This window comes from Adiantum capillus-veneris, chromosome 1 (assembly GCF_014529385.1).
Source record: "Adiantum capillus-veneris isolate H3 chromosome 1, ASM1452938v2, whole genome shotgun sequence".
Taxonomy (NCBI): Eukaryota; Viridiplantae; Streptophyta; class Polypodiopsida; order Polypodiales; family Pteridaceae; genus Adiantum; species Adiantum capillus-veneris.
In genome coordinates, this window is record NC_140931.1 from 43,075,613 (window position 1) to 43,089,848 (window position 14,236).

The 14,236-nt window shown below is 41.8% G+C and overlaps 1 protein-coding gene across 1 annotated transcript; it reads left to right on the top strand.

Moving 5' to 3' along the window:
- The first annotated feature begins 10,976 nt into the window (after window positions 1-10,976).
- Window positions 10,977-13,842, top strand: LOC147464611 (pentatricopeptide repeat-containing protein At5g27110-like). Its single transcript, XM_086515998.1, has one exon. It carries the CDS (start codon window positions 11,036-11,038, stop codon window positions 13,544-13,546), a length of 2,511 nt encoding a protein of 836 aa, XP_086372124.1. The 5' UTR covers window positions 10,977-11,035; the 3' UTR covers window positions 13,547-13,842.
- Window positions 13,843-14,236: the final 394 nt, after the last annotated feature.

The following is a 14,236-nucleotide window of genomic DNA, read 5'->3' on the forward strand; positions in this document are numbered from 1 at the left end:
ACAGCATTATAGGTCAGTAAAGCACCTCATTTATTGTTGCAGTTCATTCATCCTTTATTTAATTTCTTTGTTTAGAATTTTTTGCATTACTTCCTTTGCTTTCGTTTATTTGGATCTTGTTTTCAAAACTATACACTCGATGTCGATCAACATCTGCACATGTTAGCTACACACGTAACTCTTTGCATACGATTGCTAGCCAATGCATCTGATGGATTACAATAGTGAATACACAAGTAGTGAATGCATGTGGTGTATCATAGTAGTGAATTCACCTTGTGCATCTTTACTTTAGCTCTATATAATTGATACCATACAACTAGGTGTCTAAATAATTGATGCCATACTATATATGTCCTCGTTTCTCCAACACTAGGTGTCAGTATGAAGTTGTGAAGACATAGAAGATTACGATCCAAGCGTCAATAAGTTAGGGAGCAAACTGTAGCCAACTTGATACTAGCTTATCGTCCATATGCTAGGTCATGGTTTGAAATTACGGTATTGTATAAAGATTGGAGCATGCTATATGACATCTTTGCTCACAATCAAGAAATATGTCCTTCTTGCATGACGACATACCTCACATATATAGAGATAAATGAGATCGATAGGCAAATGAAATAGACACTCCTGCTACCCCCACTTTTTTATTATTTCTGGGCGCTTTGCCCGCACTTTTTAAAGACAATGGCTTTGAGTTGTAGGTCCCAAAACTTGTCTATATATTTGTGAATGGATTCGTAGGGAGAGAGCTTCAAGCTTTGCCATCCAGTGAGTACTTTGTCTTTGGCATCGGTGGCCAAAACCTGCTTCATAATGGAAGCTCTTAAAGCTTTCCACGTTCGTGGAGCTTCACCGTTGGGCCGTAGGCTAGACCACCATTGCCTGGCGGACTTTTGAAAGTGCATAGCTACATGGTGTAGCTTAGAGGACGCTGTGAAGTCCTCATCTCCAAACACCGCATCAAATTGTTGGATAAAGGCCAAGACTTTGTCCGTAGCACCAAAGGTGCCATCATAGGTAAGGAAAGAGATGCTCTTTCCTCCCTCTTTGAACATCTTGAGTTTGGACAACTTCTTCCATGCGGAATAGGATTTCCTATGGCCTCTTATTCTTTCTGGTTCAAAAGTTGCACCATCACTTTCTTCAGAAGATGGAGAAGAGGGTAACCTCTTTCTCATCTTTTTCTTGCCTTGATCTTCTTTGTCTGCACCATCGCTTTCATAAGAAGAAGAGGATGAAGAAGATGGAGAAGAGGGTGTCCCCTTTCTCGCCTTATTCTCCTCTTGCTTTTTGTCATCCCTCTTTGAATTATGGTGTGGAAAAGTGTGCGATGGTCTTCTCTATTTTGGAGGTGATGGAGAGCGTTTAGCCCACCGTCTTCATGGAGCCATCTCCACCAAGGTGGAAGGAGACTCACTTGTTTCTCATTCCTTCGGTGGAGGCTCGTCATCAAGAAGCAAATTTTTGAGCCCTTTGTATGGATCCTCTTCTTCTTCCCGAATCAAAGAGAGGCCTCTTTTGAAAGTCTCGCAAGGAGGCTTCCCAGGTACCAACTGGTCATGGGGGGGGGGGGTTGGAGAATCCCATGAGCACGAAGCTGTTGTTGCACTTCACTTTGAAGGGATGGATTTCCCATGGCTTGTTGAAGCCCCGAAACAAGATAGTTAACAAGCATAGGGGCATCATTAGAAGCCTGCTCATTAGCAAAATCAACGTTATCAACATTAATTTCACTCTCTTTACTATTGTCAGCCATTCTAACAAATTTTAGGTGTAAACCTTTTAGGTGTACTTTGGAACTTCAGGCCCTGGTTGCTACTCCTCTTTACCCCTTTAGAAAAAGCACTCAAGCTACTGTACCCGTGGCTCAAATACCATTTATTGCAAAGAATAGAAGAGAGGGTTGTTCAAACCCAAAACAACACCGGCTCCTTTCAAGCTTCTAATGGCTCAATATTGGTTAAGCCGTAGGCAAGCCCCGTAGGACTCCACTATTAAGACCATAGCTCTCGACGGTGATGCCCTGTTATCTTCACAAAGGCAGGCGCACTGCAACGCTGAAAAATCCCTATTCTACTTACTCAAATGCAACTAATAGTACCAACCATCTATTAGCTAGCTTGAGGACCTCCCTTCTTGAGCAAGAAAAGAGAAACCTTGTGCTCTGATACCAATGTAACATTTAATTTACTAATAACTTGTGTGTAGCGGAAAATAGCATGAACATAGTGAGCATTTCATTAGAATAGATTCCTAATGAGAATAACAAGAGTGCTTGGGTACTGGAGAGAGCAACAAAAGTATAACACCTAGTTAGATAGCATGACTAATACTTCAAAAGAGTGGGAAATTAAGATATTGACAACAGTTGAGGACCCGATTTATATGGAGCCGGTCCCCCCTCCAAAAGGAGTTGTATTATGGTTTCTCCCATCAAGAGAGACATTTTACAATACAATTCTTTGTGCTCCTTCAATACTAGCTAGTGCAATGTAGATGGGAACTTCAAGCACTAAGAAAAAAACTTATTAAACACAACATCAATTCCCTCACGGTCCCAGACCCAAGACCTCACACACCTTCGAAGATGGTGAGAGCTAGCGGGGTATGAGAGTAGATTGAGAGGAAGAAGGAGCAGTCTTACGAGAAAGATGTACATCTCCTCACATAATCACTCATATTAGCATAGCTTAGCTTAGTAATTAGCATGGTAGAGGAGATGAGCATACATTGAAGCTTGGCTCTTGGTTGGATTTGCATCACAAAGCCAAGAGTTGTTGGTGTAGGCCTCCCTTCTCACAATCTTGGAGTAGGTGATAAGCTTTCCATTAAAGCTTTAGAAGGGGAGAGAGAGAGAGAGAGAGAGAGAGAGAGAGAGAGAGAGAGAGAGAGTCTTCTTACTCTACACATGGACTAGTGTGAGTTTGTATGCCATAATGCCTTTGCAAAATCAGCCCCCTCTCTCTCTTAGTCGACCCCTCTTGCTATTTGCTCATTTTGACACCCCATTGGTCCATGCCAGGCTTAGCCAATGAAATTTAGCCAGCATAAGTGATAGCCTTCTGACATGTGTCCCTTTTCCCTTTTTTGAGAGTTTTAGGTAATTAATTAATGCAACTAAACTCTCATTGGACCCCTTTGTCTCCTAGCCAATAGGAATCAGGCAAGCCCTTGGGCTGTTGAATGCTCATTGGACCCCTTGGGAGACTGTCCAATAGTCTTCTAGAGAGCTTAATTCTTATTGGTTATTTTATGAAGTTTTTTTAAATTGATTAAACTAGATTTACTCTAGCCTAATTCTTATTGGTCCACCTCCCTGGCCATCCAATACGATTTGAGTATACCTTGTGGGCATCTAGGCTAGGGAGCTGACATGTGTCCCTCTTTCTCCTTGTGTAAAGGAGTTTGTGAATGTGTGTGTGTGTGTGTGTGTGTGTTTATCTCTCATCTCCTACTTCTAGGGCTTGCCCCCTCCTATGTAAAGATGCATGAAGACTTTTTTGGTACACACACAAAGCATCCAATTTCCCTAGTGATGACCTTTGGACACAACCTTTGAATTTTGGAACCTTAGCATTTTGGAAGTCTTAATGGGATAAACCTTAGGGTCTTTTAAGCCCATTGTTGCACATTGTTCTTGTGTAGATGGACCCCCTTTGGATCCCTATGTTCCCTCCTTTGGATCCCTACTGTGGCCGGTCTCCCAGCTTAACCAATATTCTAGCTTTTTCTCCCCTAGCACTTCCCCATATTAAATGATCAGTTTAACATGAGAAAATCATTTAGGAGAATTAGATATTAGTTATTATGACACTGGCTTCTTCATCTTTTGGAGGGATCGCACCTAAACAGCCTTCAAGTTGCATCCTTTGACTAGAGATGAGGACACCGACCTCAAGATGCCCATTACCATGTGCAGTTAGGAAGCATGATACATAATGAAGGTTAGTCAGCAAGGAGACAAGGAGACATAATTGCTAAGGAGGCAAGAAGACATAGTTGCTGATTGAAACAGCTTACAACAAAGAGAGAGAGAGAGGGAGAGAGAGAGAGAGAGAGAGAGAGAGAGAGAGAGAGAGAGAGAGAGAGAGAGAGAGAGAGAGAAGGTAATATTGATCAGAGGATATAGAACATAAAGCTACATCTGCGTGTTTTGTGTAAGGAAGGGAGGACATATATTCACAACACTGCACGTTCTAATTGCACAAGCGCAACTCCAGCTCGACAACACTGCAAGGTCTGTTATCTGCATCCAATTTTCCATGCGCATACGTTTGCTTGGTGCTACACATAAATGCTACAGGGCAGGGCACGAATTCTGTTTCTTATAATTTTTTGGAGAGACCATAGTGACAACTCTCCTCCATTCTTTTGTATGGCACCTCTATATGACGTGCATTGTATACTTTGCACTTTTAGTATGTGATGTTTCATTGCAAGATGATATGTTTAACTATTCACATTGCCTTTTTGTAGCTTGACTCAAACATTGACCTATAGATTGGACAGTCGAGAAGCAGCAATACAACATTATAGGTCAGTAAAGCACCTCATTTATTGTTGCAGTTTATTCATCCTTTATTTAATTTCTTTGTTTAGATTTTTTTGCATTACTTCCTTTGCTTCGCTTTATTTGGATCTTGTTTTCAAAACTATACACTCGATGTCGATCAACATCTGCACATGTTAGTTACACACGCAACTCTTTGCATACGATTGCTAGCCAATGCATCTGATGTATTACAATAGTGAATACACAAGTAATGAATGCATTCGGTGTATCATAGTAGTGAATTCACCTTGTGCATCTTTACTTTAACTCTATATAATTGATACCATACAGCTAGGTGTCTAAATAATTGATGCCATACTATATATGTCCTCGTTTCTCCAACACTAGGTGTTAGTATGAAGTTCTGAAGACATAGAAGATTACGGTCCAAGCGTCAATAAGCCAGGGAGCAAACTGCAGCCAACTTGAAACTAGCTTATCGTCCATATGCTAGGTCATGGTTTGAAATTACTGTATTGTATAAAGATTGGAGCATGCTATATGACATCTTTGCTCACAATCTAGAAATATGTCCTTCCTGCATGACGGCATAGCTCACATATATAGAGATAAATGAGATGGACAAACAAATGAAATAGACACTCCTGCTGCCCCCACTTTTGTATTATTGCTGGGCGCTTTGCCATCAGAACGGCACCAACAAACTTAGCAACATTGCATCTACAGTCCATTACCAGTTCAAGATACCAACCATGAATCAACAATATCCCCTCTCTATTCATGAGATCGATGAGTGATATTTGGACATAAAAGAGGCAAATATCATAATTATAGACGAGATATTCATGTTAACCCAAATGACTTTTGACCTTATCGTAAGAAAAAATGTCAACGTAGCAAGCAATACATTGGTAGATCCCTTCAGCAACAAATGTGTTCTCTTGCTTGGTGGTCTTGCCCAACTACCCCCAGTTTGTAGTCATGCACGGGAGCTTTGTAACACATGCCATATCACAAGCTCGGTCCATTGGCTACATACAATTTTGTACAAGAAGTCATGCTCTATAAGGCATGCAACGGACCTGGATTGCTTGAGTTCTTGACCATTATTCGTGAAACAAAACCAGCCGTAGATGAGATCAATTGTACCTTGGGTGCATGTATTATAGATGAAGCTCATGTGCAGGACTACATCAACAATTCTACTACGATAATTAATATGTACTCACAAATGAGATGTCCAACACTATAACAACCTTGCCTTGAATAAGTTGTACAATCAAACTGACATTTGCAAAAGTTGAAATGAAGACGAACGCGGGTAACAATATAAATGTCCTTCAGTAGTGGCTTCTAGACCCTAAGTTCAATGAGCTGGATTCGATCGCAATTGGCATGTGCTGCATGATTATTCTATAGATGTTATATAGCAAGGCCCACCAAGCAAGACTAGTTATGCTTTGAAAATACAACAAGGCGTCTGACAGATGTTGGCACTACCTTTCACTTCAATCGGAGAGAGAGAGAGAGAGAGAGAGAGAGAGATGTAGTGCGCACATGTCCACCTGTTCGTTCAAAAAGTGTTGTGAACGTTTAGATTGAAAAGTACGGTTCGTGCATATGTTCCTCGTTCGTTCGAACTACGAACGATTTTTGTATGTTTGTGTTTCACGCAAATGCATACCGATCAAATGGTACGATCAACCCAAAATACAACATTGTCAAAAGAATTCCACAAAATCACCATAACATATGGACACATTTGTCCCTGCAAATAAGTACTTTCAATTACCATAGTAAAAGAATTATGTCGAAAAAAAACATCGCGTCACAATACAACATGAAAGTATGTGTGACGCGCCATAAATATATGTCAACTGCATGTTGAATAATTGATACAAATTTCCATAAATATCTATGACGATAATAAAATAATGTGAATCAATCACTAGATACAAAATACAATAATCTCAATATGGTAGCTGCCCATCATAATGTCCTCCAGCAAAAAACACAGCAGAATCCTCCATGACCGCACTCCCTCATACAAACACCTGTAAAAAACAAAAATAGTAATTAAACGCACACTTCATAAAAGAACCCTCCTAAGAACATACTTAATGTGTGTATAGTGCAAAAATTACATGATCCATCATCCTCTCTGATTTCAAGCAGCTTGAAGGCTACTATATCGTAATATAGCAGCTCTTACTCGTGAAGCTAAATCGCGATGGTCGAGAGGGACATCCTCATACAATGGCTCCTCAGCATTAGGATGTGGATCTTCTTGCTCTTATGGTTCAACCTCTCCACATAATTGGACATAGTTATGGAGAAGACAGCATGCTACTACTATAGTCGGGACAAAAGTAATGTCGACATTCAAATCCCGCAAGATCCGCCAACGATTTTTCAAGAGACCAAAAGAATTTTCAACCTTCACCCTACCTTTTGAGATTATTCTGTCAAACTCTCACTTTTCTCTGATCAATTGTCCCACCTTAATGCGAAAAGGTATCACTAGGAATGTCTTTGCTTTGTATGCATAATCTCCTAGTAGATATGGCCCAATTACTTCACCTTGCAACAATATGCGAGGACTATCAAGCGCATCACCACGCTTCAATTTTCCGTATAGCCTGATGTCCTTGAAGTGAGTAGACTCATGCACTCCACCCGTTGCCTTGCAGACTACACTCCAGAACAACTTATTCGAACCCACCACACCTTGCAAAAGGATGCTTGGAAAACCATGTTGACTAATATATTGGGAAGGATAATGATCCTTGGCAGGCTTGCGTTGTACCCATCAATAGCACCTGCAATCTGTGGAAGCCATGTAATGCTTTCGAAGTCCTGCATGATCTTGGTGAGCCGATCTCCGCTAGGGATAGAGATACCATACCTTTGATGAAAGGCTTCACTACTCAAAATTCGACAAATAATTTTGACATATTCCCTTACTGTGCTCTCTCCTACACCGTACAACTCTACCATGGTTCGCGAGGAGTGGCCTTGAACTAGCCGCCAAAAAACTCAAGCAAGAGCTTTCTTAGGCTCTATGGGTAGTCTGACATATCCTGCAACGCACTCTGAAGGTAGAAGCGGCGCAACCACTCCTAACAATGCATGGAAGGACTCATATGACATCATGTAAGAAAAATAGAAGCGATGTTGGCACTCCAGTCGAGCCTCTGGCCAAAGGACTTTGTGCACATGCTCGTAGAAGGTCATTTGGCGGGGGAAGATCCACAAATATCTGCGTGCATAACTCCATGCAATGGGCTCTAATGCAACAAACATTCCACAACACACAAAAGCAACCGCCATCAAAATTATGGAACGATTGCTCTCTTGAAACAGAGATGGTGCGTAAAATTTTTGAGATGAGTGCGAGGTGAAAGAACCATGTGGCCCTGCCACATCGCACAAGGTAGAGAACATGATCATCATCATTTCCCAATCCTCCATCCTACATTTTTTGGATAAGCATATAGACATCGTGATGCGTTAACACTCACAAAGTTCAATGGCAATAAGACCGCAGGAAGAGTCAAGGGGCTTACCTGAAGAGAGGAGCAACTGCGTTAATGGACCTGACAAGAAGAAATGAAGAAAACCTGAAAAAAACACAACATATGCTTGTTAAACACTTCTGAATGAACAAACTAAAAACATAAACAAAATTTTCTACAAATTATCAACTTACTAGTCCTGTCTCTTGGCTATGAGCTTCGCAATCTCATATTGCATATTTCGATAGTTTTGTTGCATCTTGAGATCATCTCAATCTCGCGAAATGCGGACAACTTATTCTCTTCTGCCCTTGTAAACGCTTCTGAGAGCCCTTGCAATTGAGTACCCACTGTCTTTGTGAATGTCCCAAGGGCAGACTTGCTCATTTTTGCTTTCTTCCCATACACTCCGCGAATATCTACTTCAGCAGATGAGGGATCCACTTGTGGATTTTGAGATGAGGTTCCACCTTCTTGGTTCTCACCATCAATCGGAGTGTCCATGGGTGTAGTTGTGGATGTAGCCCTACGACTATCACTATCAAAGGCACCCGGAATCCCAGTCGCTTTTAGAGTCCTTCCCCATAGCGCATCACACATAGTGAAGAGCGGCCAAGAACTAGGAGATGTACCAGAGGAATTCTGCTTGCTAAGCTCTTTCTTGTGCGTTTTTTTCAAAACGTCAATGCAATTTCAGGCATGCTCTGGACTGTAGTTGCTGTTGGCATCCCTGTTAAGTGCAAAGGTAAGGTCCTCCCAGCCTTTGGAGCGGAAGATCCCTTTCTTGAAGTGTGTCCAAGTCTTTTCATACACTTGCAAAAAAGTGTGTGTACTCTTGTCATCCTAGTGGACAACTGCTGCTCTTGGCCGCTTAGAGCCCTTTGTAGCTATTGTGGTTCCTTGGGTTTCTCCCACTCGTGTAGAAGAATTTCCAACTGATGTAGGCGTGTCCTCGGGAGACATGTCCTCCTGTATACCGTCATGTAAACTGTCCTGAAGCATAGAGTCAGATGGATGGTCATCCTCATTTTGGGAGAGGTTAGCCTTGACGCTTAATTTCGAAGGAGTGGCCATTGCTTCATCCATCATCCCCATGAAAGAGAACATATCAAGCGAGATGTTCTCTTGTGAAAGAGGAACATACTCCTCAAGATCATCATGGAGCCCTGTTTGCAATTTTGTTTGGTGGATTGTCCAACTAGGTAGAGAGGAGGTGGACTTCCGCCCTTGCCTCCCTCTACGCAGGCCCATAGTAAAACGACTGGTGGTGTCGACATCCTAGTGTAGTCACAAAATCATCCACAAATGTTGATTAATTTGTAAATCAAATTTTTGATTGAATGCATATTCGATTATGTGTGTGTGCACGTGATTGTGTATGTGTATGTGAACGTATTAATATTTTGCTAATGTTTAGCATAAAGGGAATGTTCAATTCCATCTTCCAAAGAGTTTACACAGTTCCGTGTAATTGAATGAAGAAGCAAAAGTTTGAAGAAGAAAGGCCTTTCTTTTTGTGCATTTGATTGTGACAGTTCTCAACTGTGCTAGAAACAATTCATTCTCAAGAGCCTTGTACATGTGTGTTGTGCCCATGCTTGTGTGTGTGTGTGTGTGTGTGTTTTTTGGGGGGGGGGGGGGGGGGGGGGGGGGGGGAGGAGGGGAGGAGGAGGAGGAGGGAATACTTGGTTTCTTGTGCTTCCTACTCTACTTCTCAGTGGCTGAGAGAGATGTTTTCCTCGCATGCGTTCAAGACGGGCGACTCTTGGAGAGCCACAAGTTTTTGCTCATTGCCAACAATAATCGTTTAAAGTGAGGACAAATAAGTGGCGGGCCCATACACAAAACGAATGAAAAAAAGGGTGAACACACATCATGTGCGCACCTTGAGAGAGAGAGAGAGAGAGAGAGACAGAGAGAGAGAGAGAGAGAGAGAGAAGGAGGGAGGAGAGAGACCAGCAATAGATTAAAGAAGAGAAAAATGGAACATACCTTTAAAAATTTGAAGGGTGCTCCGTTGTACATGGGCTGAAACTCCCTCGGCATTACCCCTCTCTCTCTGCCGAAAGGTAGTGCCAATAAAGCAAGGTTGTGAAAGTTGTTTCAAAGGGCTTGCGTGCAGGGCTAGAAATAAGAGCAGACTTGAAATTCTCCCCGTTTTTAGGTTGAAATTTGAAGCTTTGACCGGTAACCACACTAAAACCCAAGATTTTACAATTTTAGCTGATTAAAATACACTAGACCCCATTTTTTTCCTGACACTACTTACGCGTATGTGTGGCGCAGATGTGAGAATAAATGAGGAGAGAGAGAGAGAGAGAGAGAGAGAGAGAGAGAGAGAGAGAGAGAGTTGCATTGTTATAAATTAGTTGCGTGCCTAAGAAGAGAGGGAGACTTGCGCTAACGAGTGAGGAGAAATGTAAAAGGATGGGAAGAAACCCAAAAAACTAAGGGATGTTAGTGTCATTGTAGTTGTAGGTGGTGCAGATACAAATATCAACATTTTAGGTAAGTGCATACGTTCTTTAAGAAAGAATTAGTAGCTAGTATTTGCTTAGTGGAGATGGAGGGTAGTGTGCTTCACTTGCACTTTCAAATGGTTATACATATGTTCAGAACCTCTCTTATTGTTACAAATAAAAACCTAAAAAATTATCTAGGATAGGATAAAGATAATCCATCTGGGGGGAAATTTGCTTTGCCGAGCGTCGAGGCAAAAAAAACATTTGAAGGTATGATTGGGTATTGCTTGAAGGATGATTCCAGGTAATTTAAATGTAATTTGGTAGTTTCTTGAAAAAGAAAGCTAGAATTCTATGTGGTTTATGGGTCACTCTACCGCATGACGTCTTGAGTTCAATTCTCTCTAGCTCTCTAACTTTCAAGTTAGAGAGCGAGAAAATCTATTATGTGGTTTATGAGCCTCTACCTTACGAGGTGTTGAGTTCAACTCTCTTTCGCTCTCTAACTTTCAAGTTCTCACTCTGTTTTCCTGCCTCGAATGTCCAAGCTCGCCAGGAGCTTCCAAGCGAGGATTAATAAGCCGGACAGTGCTTGCGCGTCGCTCCAAGCTTTACATCTCTTACACCAAGAAGGTAAATTCATCGCTGAAGAATCCATAGCCAGCCTTTCGCAAGAAATTTCTGCCTCGGAAAGCCTTCCATTGAACAGGGGCCTCCACTCCCTTAGCATCAGCCATGGTTTCGAAGCCCTTGCCCATCTAGGGGACCCCGTCATTAGAGTATTTGCCTCCCGTGGAAGCTTGCTTGAAGCCTGCCTCGTCTTTTCCAAAGTCGCAGAGCCGAGTGTCTACACCTGGCAAGCTATCATCGCTGCCCATCTCCAGCAAGATGAGAATGCCCTGGCTTTGTTTCTGTACAATCATATGCAGTATTTGGGTACCCACCCAAATAAGTTCATCTCCACGAGTGGATTGAAAGCGTCCACTGCGTTGAGAGACGTCCATCAAGGGAAAAGCATACACATTCACATTGTTAAGAGCGGTTCTGAATCAGATCAATTTATTGAGAGTGCTCTTGTTGACTTGTACCTGAAATGCGGTAACCTTGACGAGGCTCAGAAAGTCTTTATCCTATCAAAAGCACGAGATAATGTACTTTGGAGTGCGATGATTTCTGGTTATGCCCAGTGTGGATGTGCTAAGAAAGCTCTTCAATATTTTTCTGACATGCAAAGATGTGGAGAACAACCCAATCATTATACATTTTCCTGCGTTTTAAAAGCATGCAGTAGTATTGGGGACTTTCTTGAAGGGACAGAAGTATACATGCAAATTGTCAAGTTCGGACTAGAATCTGATACAGTTATTGGCAATGCTCTTATTTGCATGTACACATCTTGTAAGTGTGTGAGTGATGCACGCCATGTGTTTGATAGAATCCGAGAGAAAACCATTGCGTCATGGGGTGCAATGTTGGCAGGGTATGCACAGCATGGCTATGGTTTATCTGCGCTCGGTCTGTTTATGGGTATTCAGAATGCTTCCATTAGTCCAAATAGAGCTATCTATTTGCACTCTTTGAAAGCATGTAGCAGCATTTCTGCTATTAAAGAGGGCATGCTCATACATGACCAGGTTTTAAAGAGCTGTCTAGATTCAGATGTGGCCATTGGCAGTGGGCTTGTCGATGTCTATATCAGGTGTGGATGCTTGGAGGAAGGGCACAAGGTGCATCAAAGTTTACCAGCTCGAAGCATCGTCACTTGGGGTGCACTAATTTATGGTTGCGTGCAGCATGGCTATTGCTTCTTAGCTCTTGAACTTCTAAGAACAATGCAACATGAGGGACTTTTGCCTGACAAGGTCCTCTATCTGTGCAGCATTAAGGCAAATGGCAGCGTTGGAGATGTAAGGCTTATCAAGATGCTCCATGCTCAACTGCTTACTGATGAACTTATCTCTTCTGATGAGGCTATTGCCAATGCCTTACTTGATGCATACGCAAAGAGCGGACACATAGATGATGCATGCAGATTATTTGAACAGGCTCGAAAGGAAAGTTTGATATCATGTAGCTCTATGATTGGAGCATATGCACAGCACGGACAGAGTCTTATGGCTCTCAAAATTTACAAGGAACTACGGGCAAAAAACACACTATTGGACAGAGTTATTTTTCTGAGTGCCATAAAAGCTTGTTCCTCCCTTGGAGCGCTCGGACAGGCCAAGGAACTACACGACCATGTTATACGTTCAGGCATTGACTTGGATACAGCACTTGGCAACTCCCTTGTTGATATGTATTCTAAATGCGGTGTGCTTCTGGAAGCTGGGAATGTGTTGGACAGATTGCCCCTTCAAGATGAATTTTCATGGGGTGCTATGATTGGTGGGCATGTTAGTCATGGACACAGTGGGTGTGCGAAGCAAAGTCTAGATGACATGCACCAACAGGGTATAAAACCGAATGGTCCGATTTATTGCAGTTTATTGTCAGCCTGCAACCGTGCAGGTGCAGTGATGGAAGGCCTTCGGTTTTTTGATTCCATGAAAGCGGAACATGGCATTTTACCAACTATTCAACATTTCACAAGTATCATTGACCTTCTCTGTCGTTCAGGACTTGTGGACGAGGCCAGGCGTTTGCTCTTTGTTGCTCAAAGTTTTTCAGATCTACCTGGATGGACATCTTTATTATCTGCTTGTAGATCTTATGGTATGATGAACTTAGGGTTTCACTGCTTATGGCAAGTTAGCAAGGTCCAGGGTCCTTCTTGCTCTAATTTTTGTAACAATTATCACCAACATCGATTGCTGTCCACGACGGAGGGTGACATGGTGTCTCACAAGGGCTTGTTAGAAGGCTTGTTAAAGGCTACAAAAGAGTCTGACTCTGAAGGTTTGATAAAACCTTTTCTATTGACAGGTAAAGATTTGAGTGATTCGAACAATTGTTCTTGTTATTTTAGTTTTATCATTCTGGTTGTAGTGGTAGAAAAGATAGTTTTTCCTCTTACTTGTATCTTTACCTTGATTAGTGTCTTGCGATGAATGCTGGCATCACATGAATCTAGAAAGCACTTCCGAAAAATAAATTATAACATTAATCTGAAACAAGGTTGTTCATGCTCAACATACGGGACAACTTGTACGTTCTGTTGTGTAGCATGATTTCTTCAGGACTCGTTCGACAGTTTTCATGTCAACGTTAGGGCCTCTACGGACCAGCCAAAATGACCATTTTTTAGCATGGTGGGTTGAATTTTTGGCCTGTTTCATGTGTTTGGGAACTAGCGGTTTTAGCCCTTTTCCCTCATGTTCATCTTGAAAGAGTAGATTTTATCCTAGTAAGCTCTTTTCCCTCATGTTTATTCTTTAAAGACTAGAACTTAGGCTAAAATAACAAGCCTTCTATTTTTTTATCATAGGCAACACACATAACGTTATAATTTTTGTAGTTTGATTAGAACTGCAGGGAACATCTTCTGATGTTACGATCAGTGTAGTTTGAGAACATCTTTGTACGTGTACTGATGGTATGCGACCGTACATGTCGACCTTGATATGGAGCAGCATAAACTGCAACATAAATTTGGAAAGCACTACGCAAAAATAACCAGCAGAGGTTTGAAAAGAGCTGCAGGATGAAGAGCGTTAACTCACATCTGATTTTGCGGACGTCATCTGAAGTAAAACATGTGAAAACAAGTCAATTGAGTATCATCAAGATCTGGAAAGCAC